At 34.0% G+C, this 16566-nt stretch overlaps 3 protein-coding genes across 3 annotated transcripts; 1 reads left to right on the top strand and 2 right to left on the bottom strand.

Moving 5' to 3' along the window:
- Nucleotides 1-2653: 2653 nt before the first annotated feature.
- On the top strand, nt 2654-3378 carry LOC149493456 (peamaclein-like). The gene is made up of 2 exons (XM_089725660.1): nt 2654-2816; nt 2918-3378. Exons 1-2 carry the CDS (start codon nt 2735-2737, stop codon nt 3100-3102), a joined length of 267 nt encoding a protein of 88 aa, XP_089581786.1. The 5' UTR covers nt 2654-2734; the 3' UTR covers nt 3103-3378.
- An 872-nt stretch (nt 3379-4250) lies between these two features.
- Nucleotides 4251-10246, bottom strand: LOC149493455 (Eukaryotic aspartyl protease family protein). The gene is made up of 12 exons (XM_089726092.1): nt 9809-10246; nt 9597-9717; nt 8814-9241; nt 8558-8714; nt 7418-7500; nt 7207-7303; nt 7002-7074; nt 6530-6736; nt 5475-5599; nt 5127-5228; nt 4915-5012; nt 4251-4731 (listed from the first exon to the last, which is right to left on the bottom strand). The coding sequence occupies exons 1-12, from the start codon at nt 10051-10053 to the stop codon at nt 4551-4553; spliced, it is 1917 nt and encodes a 638-aa protein (XP_089582218.1). The 5' UTR covers nt 10054-10246; the 3' UTR covers nt 4251-4550.
- Nucleotides 10247-10920: 674 nt separating this feature from the next.
- Nucleotides 10921-15244, bottom strand: LOC149493454 (pumilio homolog 12-like). The gene is made up of 5 exons (XM_089725638.1): nt 14017-15244; nt 13693-13855; nt 12103-12266; nt 11761-12019; nt 10921-11402 (listed from the first exon to the last, which is right to left on the bottom strand). The coding sequence occupies exons 1-5, from the start codon at nt 14856-14858 to the stop codon at nt 11283-11285; spliced, it is 1548 nt and encodes a 515-aa protein (XP_089581764.1). The 5' UTR covers nt 14859-15244; the 3' UTR covers nt 10921-11282.
- Nucleotides 15245-16566: the final 1322 nt, after the last annotated feature.

The raw sequence follows: 16566 nt of genomic DNA, 5'->3' as shown, positions 1-16566 counted from the left end.
CAATGGAAAGTCCACGACACCGTCGTCTGTACGGACTTTGTAGGGTTTCAGTTTGTCTGTACTTCTTGCACAAATAACTTAAACAACCTACAGGACCAGTCCATTCTCTTATTCAGGGCCTAAACAGAAATCTATTTTTTGTTTTGGATGGCCCAACTGTTAATTATTTTCCACGCAAACATGTTGTGGCGGGTCACCTATTTTGGGCCACGGGAGCATGTATAGATCTAAAACCCATCAAATCCCAATTCAGAAACAGAAAGGCCCACAAATCCAAGTTTAGCAATTGGAGATCTCCAAACAATAGAAACAAACAGCTCTTCAGTTTTACTTCAGTTACAAAATGAATCATAATGGGAGCAAATGATCCCTTACAACTGGGTAAGGGGTGATGCCTTCGATTCTAACTATGTAAGTATTTAATTTAAATTTGTATGCTTCTCTTAATGGGCTTTATAATAAATTATTCTGTTTCTGATAATGGGCTTTAAAAATTATTGTAATTGCTACTAACAGCGTAAAAAATCACCGTATAGAGCAACAGATTGCAAGCAAAAAAGAAAAAAAAAATCATAGTAAAAAAAAAAAAAAAAAAAAAAAATCACTCTGGACATATGCCTAAAGCAAAAGGAAGCCAAAAATCCTAGAAATTTAAATAGGAGTGATTTTTTTTTTTTCTAAAAAAAATATTATTTATTTAAATCAGCAAAAAATAATATAAAGACGAGAGAATCTCCAAAATCTATGTGATATACGGAAACTTCTAGCTACATGCGTTTCCGTCTTTCATAAACGATTACTGTGTCTATTTCTCTATATAAAATACTATGTCTCCATATAAAATATATTTCAAATATCACTTCCGGGTATGATTTACGCATTTTTTACATCTTTCGTTTTCATGCAGCATACACCAAAATAATGTAACATAGTTAAAATCTTTGCACTTGTTGGTTGGGATTTAGCATTTGCTAGGGGTGTAAATGATTATAGAAGCATGGAGTTACTAATCATAGAACCAACACAATTAATGTGTTGGTACGTGGGTCATTGGTTTAGCATTGGAATGGCCATGGCATGAGGACCAGAACAAGAAGGCATCTTTTCAGCTTTACAGTTCCAACCAATTATATATATATATATATATATTCTCTTTTAGGTGAAATTTTCTCCCACCCGTGCCTCAACCACTGGACAAGCAAAAATCCAACCATGTTCTTCTATATATATCCATTCATTAAAGTTTCTTAAATCTAATAAATCAATATACTATTAATTTCTTTTTCTGGTAAATGTAATAATTATAAACTTACTTCTCAATAAAATTGGCTATCAACTCTGATATCATATTTCATAACTAATTTTCAGCATACATAAATATTTTTTAATGGGCAATTCATTAACGGTAAATCTTATCTATCACATAGGATTATGATACCGACTGTTGAACGATGATAACAAATGCTAATATTTTTCAATCTAAAATGACTTATGGACATATTTAAATACTTAGGTATTGAGCATGTCTCTAAATTTAAGCTATCGACGCTACAAATAAAATTTACTAGTTTCGTGTGGTAGGCTGAGGAGTAAATGATTAAATACATAATTTTTGGAAAGAAGAAAAAAAAGAAAAATAAATAACTAATAAAATGCTTAATAGCTAGTTTCGAGAGTAGTACACATAGACAAAGAAGACATAATTGCTGCCAAGTTGTTATCCATCAAGAATAGGAAAAGCAGAGCTTTTCTTTTTATTACAGCTCTCGATGAACACTGCTTAAAGATGGAGAAACTTCTACGCTTTATTCACATCTCCTTCAATTAATGAAGTTAAATTAATAATTGAGGGTTTTTTTTTTTTAATTTTTTTATATAAAATATTAAGAGCAAAACCTTTAAAATGTTTTATAAAAATAATTTGTATGAAATTTTTAATTCTAATAAAAACACTTTTGCAAAAAAAAAAATAAATAAATAAATAAATAATAAAAAAAAGGAAGAAGAGAAAACTATGCTGATGTGTTAATTGGCCCATCGGAAAAGCAGAAAGATGACAAGGAAGCTTCGTGTAACCTCTACAATACTGAAGTGAAGTAATATTAGACAAATTTTGCTTCACGTAACACTTTTCATTACTAAGAAAGAGAAATGGATGCCACCAAAGTAATGATAGATCCAATGTATTTAGAAAATAGAATAAGGAAGAATCAACTGAGTAAATATTGTATTAATTCAGTTGGTTTGTTTTTAAATTTTTTTTTTTATAAATTAAATAAGCTAAACTTCATAAAAAAATAAAATAGAATTAAATTTTATGAAAAATAGAATCAAATCAAATTGAGATATTAAAAATTAAAAAAAAAATCAACCAAAATTTTGTAAAAACATATTTTAGTTTAAATACATATATATTTTTTGAGGGGAAAATACGTATATTATTTGATCCAATTTAATTATTTTAATTTGTATTATTAAAATCAAATTATGAGAATTAAACCATTTGCTTGCCCTAGCTATGCACTGCCTCTTTCACCAAAGTCACATGACAGTCTGTGATCTACAGTTGATACCTTGATATTTATTTATTTCTTCTTATAGGGAACAGGGAGAAGCACATTAATTCCTAACCATTCACCTACTCTTTTTGGCACTATAAATACCTCCTTCCACCTTCTATCTCCACCATACTCATCATCTACCAACTCTCAGTCAAGAAATTCCATTACAGAAGATGAAGCCAGTCTTTGCAGCCTTTTTGCTTGTGTCTCTTCTTCTCACTTCCTCTTTCTTTGAGCTTACAAAAGCTGGTTCAGGTGCAGATTAATACAGTTAGCTATATTTTTATGCACTTTCTTTTCTTCGTTTTAAAGGGTTTATTCGTTTAATCAAATAGTTTTAATTAATTTTTGGACAGCTTTCTGTGACTCAAAATGTGGAGCGAGGTGTGCAAATGCAGGAGTAAAAGATCGGTGCTTGAAGTACTGTGGAATATGCTGTGAAAAGTGCAAGTGTGTGCCTTCTGGTACTTATGGAAACAAGCACGAGTGCCCTTGTTACAGGGACTACAAGAACTCTAAGGGCAAGCCCAAGTGCCCTTGAAAAATTATTTGCCCTTCACCAACTTTGATCGCTGGTTCATTATATTTCGTGTAATAAAGAATTAATGAGAATGCATATAGTTAAATTATTACATGATTGTAGAGGTGCATTTATCATATTATATATATGTTGAAAAATGGAGGGTGTAAGTTGATCTTCTACTTCATTGTTGTTTTAATGGAAGTGGACGGTTTGTTTTTTGTTCTAGCTCTGTCTAATAGTGCACTATGTGATGACGAAATATTAATAATTATAAGTTAATATTTGTTGGTTGTATATCAGAGTGTATTAATTATTTTATTTCAATTTTTATTCTTTTTTATATATTTCGATTAAACTTTATTTTAATTAAATAAATATTAATTAAAAATAATTCAATCAATCATCCTTATTTGTTATGGAATTAAAAGCATTTAATTATTTTTTAATTTTTATGGAAAGTTAAAAACTGTCAAGTAGCATGTAGAGAAGACAAAGTTACAAAGAGTCAAAAACGCGTTTTGGTTGAATAGTTGTTGAGATCGGAGGACTTAAGGTTGACTGAGGCAGGTTCATGTGGAGTGTAGAATGACGTAACACCCATTTTGATTTTGGGGTCCCACGACCTCTTTATGAAACCCGTCCGATTCGTGCCACGTGATTTTGCCATCATCACTTTCTGTTTTGGTGCTGATGACCATTGGCCCAGTTCCAGTGTGTTAAGTAAAGCAAAAGAAAAGATTAAAAAAAAAAAAAACAGAAATGAAATCTTCCAACTCAGCTTTTTTTTTTTCTGTTCTTTAATTTCACTTGTTTGTTTATCAAGTATGAGAAAATTATTCATCATTTTATTATCCTTATTTTCTACAGTATATTAATTTTATTTAATAAAAAAAAGTTTTAAGATTACGAAATCAAAATTTATGTTATGTCACAAAATTAATTTAGATCAAATTAAACTTCTAACGAAATACAAAAACTAAACTGCATTGCACGCTTTATAAACTGAGGTTGATAATATTGATCGATTCAGCTTAAAGAAGTAATTTTTAGTATAAAAACTATACTAAAAATGTTTGATTAAAAAAAAAAACTATAAAGTAATTTTACTTTATATTATATCCCATTATAGCTTACCACAGTAATTATGTAGCTTCTAAGAGAATCAGTTACGCAATTGAATTAAAATTAGCTTTAATTCAAATATTAGACTCTGATATTGCATGTTGCATTTCTCTTTAGGTATATGTTTCATCAATGTCTATAGTACAAGGCAATGTATCCACAACCAGAACATCCAGAAAAATGAGGACCTTAGCACTCTATTTTAACTTTTCTTTTTTCTCTTTAATTCTATTCATTTTACAACAACAGATGCAGCAGATTTAAGCACCTCAAAAATTATCAGCAGCTAAAATTAGTTAGAATTTAGGTGTATGCTATACATATAGCCCCATAAAATAATGACATTATACTGGCTGCAGCTCTTGCTCGGCCCCAGCGGCACCAACAGCACTAACAGGCTCGTAACTGCCAAGTGCTCCTCGTCTATTTCTCCAGACCATCCATATGCCAATACTTGATAAACTAACAAGCAGGGTAGCCACAACTCCAACAGACACTGCCAGAAAGTGTTTCTGCCACCATGTCCTGCAATGCACCAGAGCAATCAAATATGCATGAAACAGTTCAAAAAGAATGTATAAGCCTATAGAAGAGTACTAGAAGTCCTAGCTCTCAAGACAAAAAGATGTTTATTTTCAGCATAGAAGCAATTTCAAACTTAGAATTTGGGTGTAAACTACAAACAAATTAAAAAAGAACACGACTTACGGCTTTCTTTGAGGCTCAATTTTCCATTCAACCAACTCATAGCTCCCAAATCTCTCAGGAAACTGCAATCGATGATCCTTCAACTGCAGAATTATGTTCTGCGTGCAACAAATAAACAAGCATTAATTGCAACACTCTGATCTACAGATGGGAAAGGATTCAGTTGCATGTACAATAAGTCAATAACTATGATCTCACAAGGGCATGATTACCATTGCTGTGGTATTTGAAATGTATTCAGCAGACCCAGCAGGAAAGATGCCCCATCTAACAAGGTAATTATTTCCTTTTGAGGTGAAATTCAACATATGAACCTGAAACAAAAAAAAAGGAAATGGATCAATATTAAATAATTATTCAGAATCTGCCAATGCCAAGTAAAATTCAAGTAAACAGCCATTTGTTGGCGAGTTAATCTGCTCAGGTTAGATGGAGACAGTAATTATTAATTGGCTATATTTATAAGTCCAATTGCATGGCTAAAGTAATAAGATTAGCAATCTACTGATTGCACGGTGTAAAAAAACTTATATCACCTCATGACGAGATAACAATTGTACCTGCGTATTATTAACTTCCAGATCATGGGCAATGAACTCTGCTACTTCTGTCAAGTTGGGCTTCCTATTGGAGTCATTGATGCTAATCAACATATCAAAAGTTATAATTCCAATCCGGAGTTCACCTGAAATCACATGTGGGGAGGCAAGATCATTATGAATTCAATAAGCTGCAAAATTAAACATTCATCAATATGCTTGAGTCAATGGACACGACTAAGCATCACTTCCCAAAAATAACATGGTACCAATAAGACAACGGTAGAGAATACTACCTCATTAGCTAATTGATAATGAAAATCACCATAGATCATATATCCATACATATTGAGTGCAAGTGAAATAAAACAAGTGTATACGTGCATGCCAATAGTAATCCTCTCCCATCTATTACAAAGCATCAAAAGTAAGCATAATAAAAAGACCAAATGAATGTACAATGCCAGAAGACAAATCCAAATGATTACCCTTCCAATTATTTTAAAAATATAGAAAATGAAGATGAAAAGAAACAAGGATAATTGTTGAAATTGAAAGAAACTAGGACTATGGCTGAGAAGTGCTAGATTTGTTTTTCTACATATCGTAATTTAGCAAGTTGCGAAAAAGCCAACATTGAAACACATCAGATACAAGGGCCACTGTCTGGAACTCTACAACATTTTTTTTAAAAAAAAGCTAGAGTTTTTAACAACAAAACCTGCCTCAAAAACTCCAATTGTAATAGATTATACAGACCAGACAAGGCTATGATATCCTACATTTTCCCCCCAATTTTCTTCAGTTCCAAAGAAAGACAACATACTTGGCTGACATCAAATAAAAGTGAGATTTAGACAATTTAATAATAAATTGTCAATTCTTTGGATAATGCAGGAGACACATAGCCCACAATCGCAAAGCATTTTTTATAATAAATCAAAATAGCATGTCTAACAGGAAGAGAGGAAATAAGAAGAATATAACCAGAGATATTAGCTAAGAATTGATTAGGCTGCAACTTCTAATTTGAAGTGCATCATTAAGGCAATGGAAATTATTAAATCTCATTCTACCTGGAAAGAAATCTGGAGGCAATCCACTCGGTGCCTGACTAGGAGGTATTCCGGCACTTCTATTACTGTTGTGGGAAACTACAGGTGCTGGAGCAGGCAAACCAGGAACTTGCAGTCTCTTCCATAATTCAGAGCAATTAGTTTTCCAAAACCCAATCTTGTCATTCTCCCGGTCATAAGTTACAAGGGTATTCCTTACTAGAATTCCTGACTCAGATAACAATGCAAGAGGAAAAAGGGTTGAGAGAGGTATGTTCACAGCACTTTACTGGGTGACAAGAACAGCCTAGGAGACTGAACTCTGAAGGTTATAATAAACCTTAACTTTAGCTTTAACAAATACAATTGAATATAGACCTCAACCATGATTATCTTTTGGCATAGACAAATGGTGGAGTATAGACCTCAACTGTGGTAGCTGTCAATACTATGACATAAAGTCTGAGTATATATTTCTGTAAATGATCTATACCTCCTAAAAGAGTAGTTGGATCCTTCCCATTCTGGAAAATTCCCAAGCAATACGCTCCATTAACCTTTGTGTGCTTTGACATATAAAGCAGAAAAAGACAAAAAGAATCCGCGTCAATAAAGGAAATAAATTGAAATGACAACAGATGAATTGTGGGAGAGTGGGGTTCCAAAAAAATGTCGACAACTATAACTAGTCAAATTACCCGGAAAAGGTAGTTCTCTGGAGACAGTGACAACTTTTGACCATTGCTAAATACCATATTAACCTCGGGAAAAATTTTTGATAGTTGAGAAACTTCCCTGAATAACATTCATTGAAAAGAAAAAGACAGCATTCATTAAATCTTTAGTCCAAGGATATATAAAACAGATGATGATAAACATCATGGTTTATATTCTTATGAAAGGCAACACCTTCCAGCACCAGAAAAACAAAGATCATTGTAATTTGGATCAGGGCCATGGATCTGTTTGAGGAATTTAACTTCCTTCATAATCTGCCATCAATACAGTAACAAATCATTAGAATGAATGCTCCAGCCTAAAAACTACTAAAAGATGGTTTAAGGCATAGACAGTGAAGTAAGAACTTAAGCTGCTGAGAATACAATAAAAGAAGCAGACTTTATCTTATGCTGAAACAAATCACTTTTGCAATCAGCTGCTGTTAATGCCTGGTGTGAAGCCTTCAATTTAAACATCAATCAACAGCACAAAAAGTTCACCAAAAATACCAATTCTAGGTGTATGCAAAATAAACACCAATAAGAGAAAGTTGCCATAAATGATATCAATCAGCGGTTACATGTGAGTAAGAAATAAGGGGGACAAATAGTCTACTCAGAAGAATACGAAAAACTGTTTCGACTTCATAAAAGGAAATTAACCTTCCGTAACCTTGGAACTCAAAAGGCGAAACTATCACTCATAACACAGTAAAACATGTATTGAATGATGTTTCACCAAGACCTAGAGAGATAAGAAGATGAAAAAAATAATGCAATAGAACCAAAAATCTTAAACCTTAATTGTAGGTTCTTTATATAGATGTAAAACCATGTATAAAGATAATATCATTGCAAGAGTGTTACATAACACAAAAACCTGATATAAAACACCTCCAAACGTGCATCCATTTTCTATGTCTAATTTCATTTGCTATGTTCTGCAACATTTGAATAAAGCAATTTCTTCTCTTTTTCATGTCACCACAATTCTTCAAATGTTGGTATGCACAAACACAACATGACAACTATGAAAAGCATCATATGATTAATTTGGTTGGTATATTATGTTTTGCAGATTCAACATCAATCCATTAATGTTCATTCATTCACCATTGTTAACAAAAATGCCATTCTTTTTTTTTTTTTTTTGACTTGTCATATTGCTAAGGACTTTGTCTAAACCCTCCACTTGGTAGATTAAGAGTACGTTATATAGTCATAATCAAACAGAATGAAAGCAAATGAAGAACAAACTAACAGACTGCAAACTTAACTGTTGAAACAACAAAAGTAAGTAAAGATCAAACAAAGAGTAATTATATCTTACAGCATCCTCAAATGCAAGAAATGCTTCTTCTGGAAGGTAAGCATATGTAGTTCCACTATCCAAAACAGTTCCATGCTTTCCGTCAAAGATTTTAGGGTTTAACTTCAATCGCTTCCCAGCCACTTGTAGTTCCTTCAGCTCAATATTATAATAAGGACTGTTGCAATCCAAAAACTATAGTAAATGTGTGAGATGCACTAAAACCAATGCTCAAGAAAAATTAGACAATAACCATGATGCTAAACGTGCTTCATACCTGCGATAAGGGTCAGAATGTGTAAAAACCATTTCAGAGGGAGGAGATATCCTACCCAGAACCATTGCTCCCCCTCCCACATCCATACCACCATAACATAAAGAAAATGAATCACTAATAACATCCTTCTCAACAAGCTGATCCACGATACTGAGCCGACCACGACCCAACCCCATTATTCCATCAGCACGTTGGCTGAAAAGATCACCCGTTTCCACAGTTTCACAGCCAAACACAGCACGCTTAGGTGTGAGCTCACTTTCATTTCCAAAAGAAATGACATCGTCAGCAAGCACACCGCTGCTAGAGCTCATCTCAGCATATCTTCTCTCATAAGTGCATTGCTTTCCCTTGCCATCACAGTTACAACTTGGGTTGCATTTTATGGGTTTGTAGGTGCTAGATGACTCTGGTTGGAACCTTGGGTCCTAGACCAAAAAAAAAAAAAAAAAAAAAGTGGCAGCGCTTAAACAAGTGACCCTAATTAAATGCAATAAAATAGCAACCCAGTCTGTCCCAATATTATTGGAGATTCAGCGAATAACATTCAAATTGCTGAAAATTCTAGGAGTGAAGAAGGAAACTAAATTTCCACACCTCTGATAAAAAATAATAGAAATTCTGAAATCACTTCTAATTGTTTTGCTAAAATTTCAGCACAAGAATTTAGGAAAAACTTCATAAGATTCTTCACAAACTAAATCACAAAGTATTAGAGTAGATAATCCAAATATTGCCATTGATTAAAAAACAGAGAATAGTAGCAAGCGAAACAGAACCAACCTGATGCTTGCCGCAGTGTTCACACGTAGAACATGGAACATACGTCACAGTACTGCCAGTATCCACAATAAGGGCGAATTCCTGCGGAGGTGTCCCAATAAATAGCCGCGTCGTATAGTAACTGGAAAAAGAATCAAGCAAATGATCGATAAAAGTCAGCTAAAACAACAACATGCTACGATATATATACCGCGAACACGAGAATAGAATACCCGTTAGAGAGGAGATCGTCGTAGAGGCGCATGCGGGCGTTGGGAAGAACCGAATTTTGGAGCTGCCGCCTTTTATAATCGCCGCTGAAGGCCTCCCGATGACTGGAGATGTTAGGGGTTGAGAGATGGAGGGGAATTATCATCGGGGGCCGATGTTTATTAAAATCGACAGGTGAAGAAACGACGCCGTTGAAGGTTAACAGAATCAACTGATAAAAGATTACGAGAGCGCGCAGCTGAGCCATGGCGGAGACTACGGTCAACGAATGAGGAGTGGAGAGTGGGAAAGAGGACCAAAGAAAAGAAGAAGAAGAAGCAAGCTCCTTCGTGACTTTCAAAGATACTGAGAGAAATGGAAAAGTCACTCTACCGGTGGAATAACTAACCAATCAGAGCAATCGCATGCGTCGCGCGTGCCTGAACAACGGACTTCCCTCAAGAGCTGATTTTTTTTTTTGTTTCGTTCCATTCTTTACCTCACCTCCCTCAGCCAAGTTAACACGATTTTTTGGAGAAAAGGCCCACATGATAAATTGGGCCAGTGGACTATCGTATATTCATAAACCGCTACAAGTATTTTATTTTATTTTTTTAATATGAATTCAAAATGTCTCAAAATATTGTTTTTTATTTTTTAAATATCACATTTTTTTAATAAAAATAATTTTGAGGTTGAAATCACTTAAATTTGTGGAGTTACATTATCGTAATTATGGAGTGCAATGATGATACTTGTCAACATGGAAATGAAAATCAACCAAATAAAAATAAGATTGTCAAAAATATCCAATACATATAATAATGACATGGTTTATCATTCTATTATATAATTATTCGTCACACATTAAGTTACTTCTGAAACTAAGGTATTAAAATTTTTAAGTTATAAAACAATTTTATTATTAATCCGTAAAAGAAAAAAAAAAGAATTTGATTTATAAAATGATTAATTTAAAATCAAAAGTTTACCTATATGAAGTTTCATGAATATATATCTCAAACTCAAGTATGATTAAATAAAAGATAAGTAAAGGTGATCAATGAAACTCCAATACATTCTCATCGAGTAGGGAAATAAACCGCTGTGAAATACAAATTCCAGGATAATCAAATTATCAAAATGCCTTTAGTAAATGAAATAATCATAGAATAAATGTGTACAACGTATCACAAGCAACAGTGGGATAACCTCACAATATACAGTTTTGAAATGACTTGTATATCCCCAATTGTACACAAAATCCAAGTTAGTTCCTATTTAGATGCAGATTATCAATCACCTCCCTGCATCTTTCTATGTCTCAAAAATTTACCACTGACAAAACTACAAGTACATAACCACCTCCTCCAAGCTGAAGGATACAATAACAGTTATAGACTAAACAACAACTGAAAACAACAAAATTATAGGTCCAGTCCTTACAGTTGTAGAATTTTATCTTCTGGATTGTACTGCTTCGTGAAAAATGTACGTCTACAAATATAGCATCCTCTCCTTCTGAAGCCAAGCAAGCACCTTTTTGCCATAAATGTTGCTGCGCATTCTTGGAATGTGTATTTGAATCAGTTCTAGCAAAGCTCTCAGGACAGCTCCCTGTTATTGCAACAAATGGAACATCAATACACAGGATCTAAGCCTATCCAAAATTTCTGACTTAAAACCATACTTTATACGCTAAAAGATTATTATTATTAAACCAACACAAGAATTATGCAGTAGTAAAGCCTCTGTTGAATGGTCTTAGTTCCTTGCCATGGAACTATGCTTCCAATACTATAAGACACAGAGACAGTGAAAGTTCACGCGAGGGTTTGGATCAGTTCATGCAGATTGAATTTGGGAAGTTCAATTTAATATTGAAAATCATAGTTAGCCAAGACATCTCAACAAATTAGCATGATATCTGAACCTAACAGGTGAGTAGATAAAGAGGGAGTTTCAATTGTCTAACCTTGGATACTGAAAGTGCAGACTGAATTACATAGTTTCCAAAAGGATCCACTAACAGCATAGAAGCATTCGAACTCCTAAGCAACTCCCATATAATTTGTGTAGATTGCTCCTCCCTCGTCTCAAACAAGAACTTCTCCACAACATTACTACCATACTTATTGCAGGCAAGAGCTGCATAACTCCCTTCAAGTTGTCTGAGAAGATTTGCTGTGATATGTGAGACCCTCAATCCCAGTATATGTTGTACTACATAGTTGCTGGAGACAAGAAAAGGAATAGGAATATTCAGAGAAACCTTTTGGAAAAAGAAGAAAATGATTTAGGTTTTATTAAAACAAACCCATATCGATCTTCTGCTAGTGGTAGTGCATTCAATATTATCTCAGCAACCAGACGATCTCGGGGTTCTCCATGAGAGCATTCAACGCATTGCTGAAGTACACAACATCCACTCTTGTCTGTCGCAATTTCAAAGCAGTTCTCCGCCACCATGTTCAGAAGATACTGCCATAGACACCCCAATCAGAACTAGTTGAGAAAATGTAAAACAACTGTGTTATCAAGGAAGGAGATTGCTACATAAATAAAATTTATGAGACTGATATTCCCCTACTTAATTATCCAAGTCCAAGGTATAGCAAGACCAGGAGAAGGAAAAAAGAAAAGGGCTCTTAAGAAACCAAGTGATCTTAGGAATCAGGAACCAGAATTTATGTGTAAAAACCAGTAAAATGGAGCTATTGAAAAAACAATAATGATACAGATGTGAAATGTAATAAATAGTTTCAATTCCAGAGACTTTCCAAGGAAATAACTAGAAAGCTGAGGAGACGGATATGGATTCCAAGACTAACGGTTTTACCACATTCTTCAAGAGTTATAACAATAGTCATAGACACTATCTTTTGGCATGTTCACCTGGCTAAGCTCTAGAGGAAAATTGAGTTAATCTAATTATAGTCATCTTCAAATTCACATATCAACTGCAACCATTTCAAGAAACTTTATTGATTTCAAAAGTAAATCAAGAATCAGGTGTAAAAGGAGGAACCTTAGAAAGCTATGGTGATCCAAAAACAGAATCAGAACTTTTTTTTTTCTCTTTCCTTTTCTAATTGTCTGACTATAAGAGTTAGGACTCATATCATGTTCAACCCCATCCTCTAAGTGATGAAAGTGATGAGTAGAGTACTGAGCATAATGCACAGGAGAGGAAAACAATAAGAGCATCAAAATATATCAGAAGTTATATTTTATGTGCTCTTGTCAAAGGTGCAGTTTTTCATATGCTAATGCTCTACAAATTTGTCAAGCACATGGACAAAAGATCTTCACTTCAAAGAAATTAAAAGTCATTCTTAAATATTTAAGTTTGCTAAAAAATTTCTTATAAAGCAGAATAAAGTATTTGATCAAATTCCAATTAAACACCATCATTTCAGAGAGAGGAAAAAAATGTGCTAAGAAGGTGATGCTATTTGTAACATCCTCAAGTTCAATTTAAATATGATGATCACAGTCTTTCCATGCCAAAATACCAGACATTGCATTACCTAAAAGAGGTTACCTATTTCCATAAACACCAACCACCTTGGCCTAAAACAGCTTATAACCGAACATAAACAACCATTTCTTACCCAGCCTATCTTCTCTAATAAACTGTTATAATATCAGAATGGCACTATTTAAGTTCAGTGCAACACCAAGAACACAATAAATTTGCCATTTCAAATTGATCTAAAACTCTCTATACACTTGTTTCATGTCTCATCATTCAATTATCACTATAAGCAATAAGGGGATTGACCACTATTGATGGAAAAAGGTGGTGCAATTCAGGTGAATACATAGGGCTTACATAAAAAACATAAGACAAATCGAATATAAATCTTTAATATTTGGTGGCGCTAAATTGAGATGACCTAAATACCTTATTGTCTTCGTCAGAGAAATGCTCCAAACAATGCTTGATTACATGATGACCATTCATGTCCTTGGCCAATGCAACTGCACCGGGGCTCAAAGCTGACATAACTATATTGACTTGCTGTTGGGAAGTAATACGCTCCAAAAGCTTCTGTACAGCACGAGTTCTATCGAAAGAATAATAAATAAATCAATAAAACAGTAGATACACAAAACAGAAACACATATAAGTCCAATATAAAAATCACAGTCCGAAAATATTTTAAGTTGCATATCTGCAATCAATCCTATTGAAATAAGTTAAGGAACCAAAATTATATGTGCATACCCATGCAAGTTAAGACAAATCCTAACGAGCTGAAATTCACTTTTGGTCACAGTTAACAGAACCCGAGTCCTCTGTTCCTCATTACAAACCTCTACAAGCTTTTGTACAACATAATTTCCAAATGGGTCCAGCATCAGATCATCCACATAGTCTATTACCTCCGAAAATACCATACCAATTTCCTCTTGTGTTACACTCTCAAGAGTCTTTTGTAAAAATCTACAACCATCTTGATCCTTGGCCAATCTCACAATCTTACCGTTTAAATACGCCAGAGGAAAATAATTGGAAGGCTCCTGCAACCAACTGTGGCTCCTATTATACAAACTTGGCCTAAGAGAATTCAGGGTTTTTGGAAATAAGACATTGGTCGAACAACTAGAAAATCCTCTTGAATCAGCCCGTGAGAGTCCATTGGAAACGAGTGAATCAGATATAAAAGTATCACAGAAATCAATATTATAGCCAGATATATTTGGATAACTCAGATAATCTTGCAAACCCATAGAGATACAAGGGTTTACACCATTGTTATTAAGATTTTGTCCCATACTCTGAACAAAAAAGGACTGACCGCGCATGTGTGAACGATCTGGAACTGACCCAACAAAAACATCAGTTTCTAAACCCGGATAGGAAGGTTGGCTATTATGATTAGACATTCTGAGGCGAGAAAACAAAGATTCAATAGTTTCTTGGTAAGGGTTTTGCGCAGAAGTTTCAGGCCGCTGATTGGTTTGATTAAGGTGGCGGAGAGAGGCGTTTCTTGAATGAGAGATAGAAGAAGCCTCAAACGGTGAGGTTCCCATTGAGAACCTGTTACCTTTCTCTCGCTGCCCCATATCCAGATAGCAAAAAGAAAGAATAACAGGCAGGGAGAGAGATACAGAGAATGAGATAACGAGTGGGTAACGGGTAAAGAAGAGCAACAGAGTTTGAAGGGTTTTGGAATTATAAGAGGGTTTTAATTACTATGGAATAATGGAAGGAGGAGTTATGGAGATAAAATCGGATTTTTAATACAGAAAGAAAGATAATGTGGAGTGATTTAATTGGGTAGATAACATATTGTTATAAAAATGGAAAATGGGCAAAAAAAATTTGATTCAGAGTCATATATGGAGAGTGAGACTTGAAAGAGAGAGAGCAGAGTGCTACTGCTAGTTCCATGCCCTATAAAAAGCTGTTCTTTGCATGCATTTTTGGCAAGATTTCATGCGAGACTCATCGACCGAGCGAATGAGCGAGTGGCTTTACGCGGCGGATTTCGTATGTCTGTCTGTCTGTCACCTAGGAAAGGGCTTTTCTGGCTGACTGACCAATAGGAAAAAGATTGTGTCGTGTCCTTTTTATTCGTCTATTAGGATGGGACCACTGCATCTGATGGACCCACATTAAGATATGAGTCCTACAATTTTGCGTAATTGGGTTTATTTGACCGTCCGATTTGCATCCTTTGTTTTTTGGTTTTTTTCACAGAAACAGATTTCTCTTTGACTTTTTTACTTTCTTATCTTCTACCATTGTAGATCACAAGAACTAGGGAGAGAGAATTTGAGGCGAAAATAGTATCTTTTATATGAATATATTTTATAAACTATTTTATATTTGTAATTAATTTATTTATTTTATGTATTATGTGGAGAAATTGGACCTAAATCTATACATAAAGTCATGTACGTACTTATTGCTAAATTAAATATAAAGGACCTAATTTTCCATAGTGTTGTGTTGTAGAATGCCATGAAGAGCAATTAATTTAGACAAGACAAAAAGAAGAAAGAGTTTTAATTAGGAAGGTGGAAAATATAGGACAAAAATATGAAAGAATTAATGTATTTTAATTACTATATTATTAACTAAATATATTAAGGAAAGTAAATATATCTTTACTATATACAGCCGGATTCAAATTTGGCAGAAGTCTTTTGTTATTGTTGAAGCGATCCTCCTCATCCAGTTTTCTACATTGACAACGCCAAAGTTCGAACCATAGACATTGCTTAAGAGATTCAGTGTCTCATCCCACTGGACGTTACATGTTTATCCATTAAGCGAAATCTAATATTGATTTTTAAATAAAGTCAAAACAGAAAGTAAGCATGAGGAAATTGAGACGAAATTTCTTGCTGTAAACATAGAACTTGTATGCTTGAAGAATTCGTCACATATACACATCAGAATATTGGACCGTCTCTTCCCTTTTGATGGCCAACAACGTGAGAAGGGAAATCTGCTCTAGCTTCTCCCAGATTGCAAGTTTCAACTCCTCTATCGAGCCGAACTAACTGAACTGAATCATCTTGATTATTTATGGTTCAGGAATACGGACTGATTAATTCAACCCTTTCGCTTTACAGTTTACAGAAAATATTGACCAACTATAATGCTGCAACGTACTAATAACTGTATTTTATTATGTTGTTAAATAATATAACTGAAAAGGACAAAAGCTCCATTTCTTTATCAATCAGGATTCGATTTTGCTGGAGAACACTTCATAAATATTAATAATTTTTTTAAATACACTAAGCAAATGCGAAGTAGTGC

Source organism: Jatropha curcas, chromosome 9 (assembly GCF_041381405.1).
Source record: "Jatropha curcas cultivar XTBG-Jc1 chromosome 9, XTBG_Jcur_1.0, whole genome shotgun sequence".
Lineage (NCBI taxonomy): Eukaryota > Viridiplantae > Streptophyta > Magnoliopsida > Malpighiales > Euphorbiaceae > Jatropha > Jatropha curcas.
The sequence above is the reverse complement of the archived record's forward strand: the minus strand, read 5'-3'. Positions and strand labels throughout refer to the sequence as shown.

Excerpts from the sequence above, each read along its gene's own strand:
- LOC149493454 (XM_089725638.1), bottom strand. The coding sequence starts at position 14,858 with ATGGGGCAGCGAGAGAAAGGTAACAGGTTCTCAATGGGAACCTCACCG. Across the intron at positions 13,856-14,016 it reads ATTTGTCTTAACTTGCATGG|AACTCGTGCTGTACAGAAGC; the intron begins GTATGCACATAT and ends TTCTTTCGATAG. Across the intron at positions 12,267-13,692 it reads TCTCTGACGAAGACAATAAG|TATCTTCTGAACATGGTGGC; the intron begins GTATTTAGGTCA and ends TGTCTATGGCAG.
- LOC149493456 (XM_089725660.1), top strand. The coding sequence starts at position 2,735 with ATGAAGCCAGTCTTTGCAGCCTTTTTGCTTGTGTCTCTTCTTCTCACT. Across the intron at positions 2,817-2,917 it reads GCTTACAAAAGCTGGTTCAG|CTTTCTGTGACTCAAAATGT; the intron begins GTGCAGATTAAT and ends ATTTTTGGACAG.
- LOC149493455 (XM_089726092.1), bottom strand. The coding sequence starts at position 10,053 with ATGGCTCAGCTGCGCGCTCTCGTAATCTTTTATCAGTTGATTCTGTTA. Across the intron at positions 6,737-7,001 it reads TCCAACTACTCTTTTAGGAG|GAATTCTAGTAAGGAATACC; the intron begins GTATAGATCATT and ends TATCTGAGTCAG. Across the intron at positions 4,732-4,914 it reads ATTGAGCCTCAAAGAAAGCC|GACATGGTGGCAGAAACACT; the intron begins GTAAGTCGTGTT and ends GGTGCATTGCAG.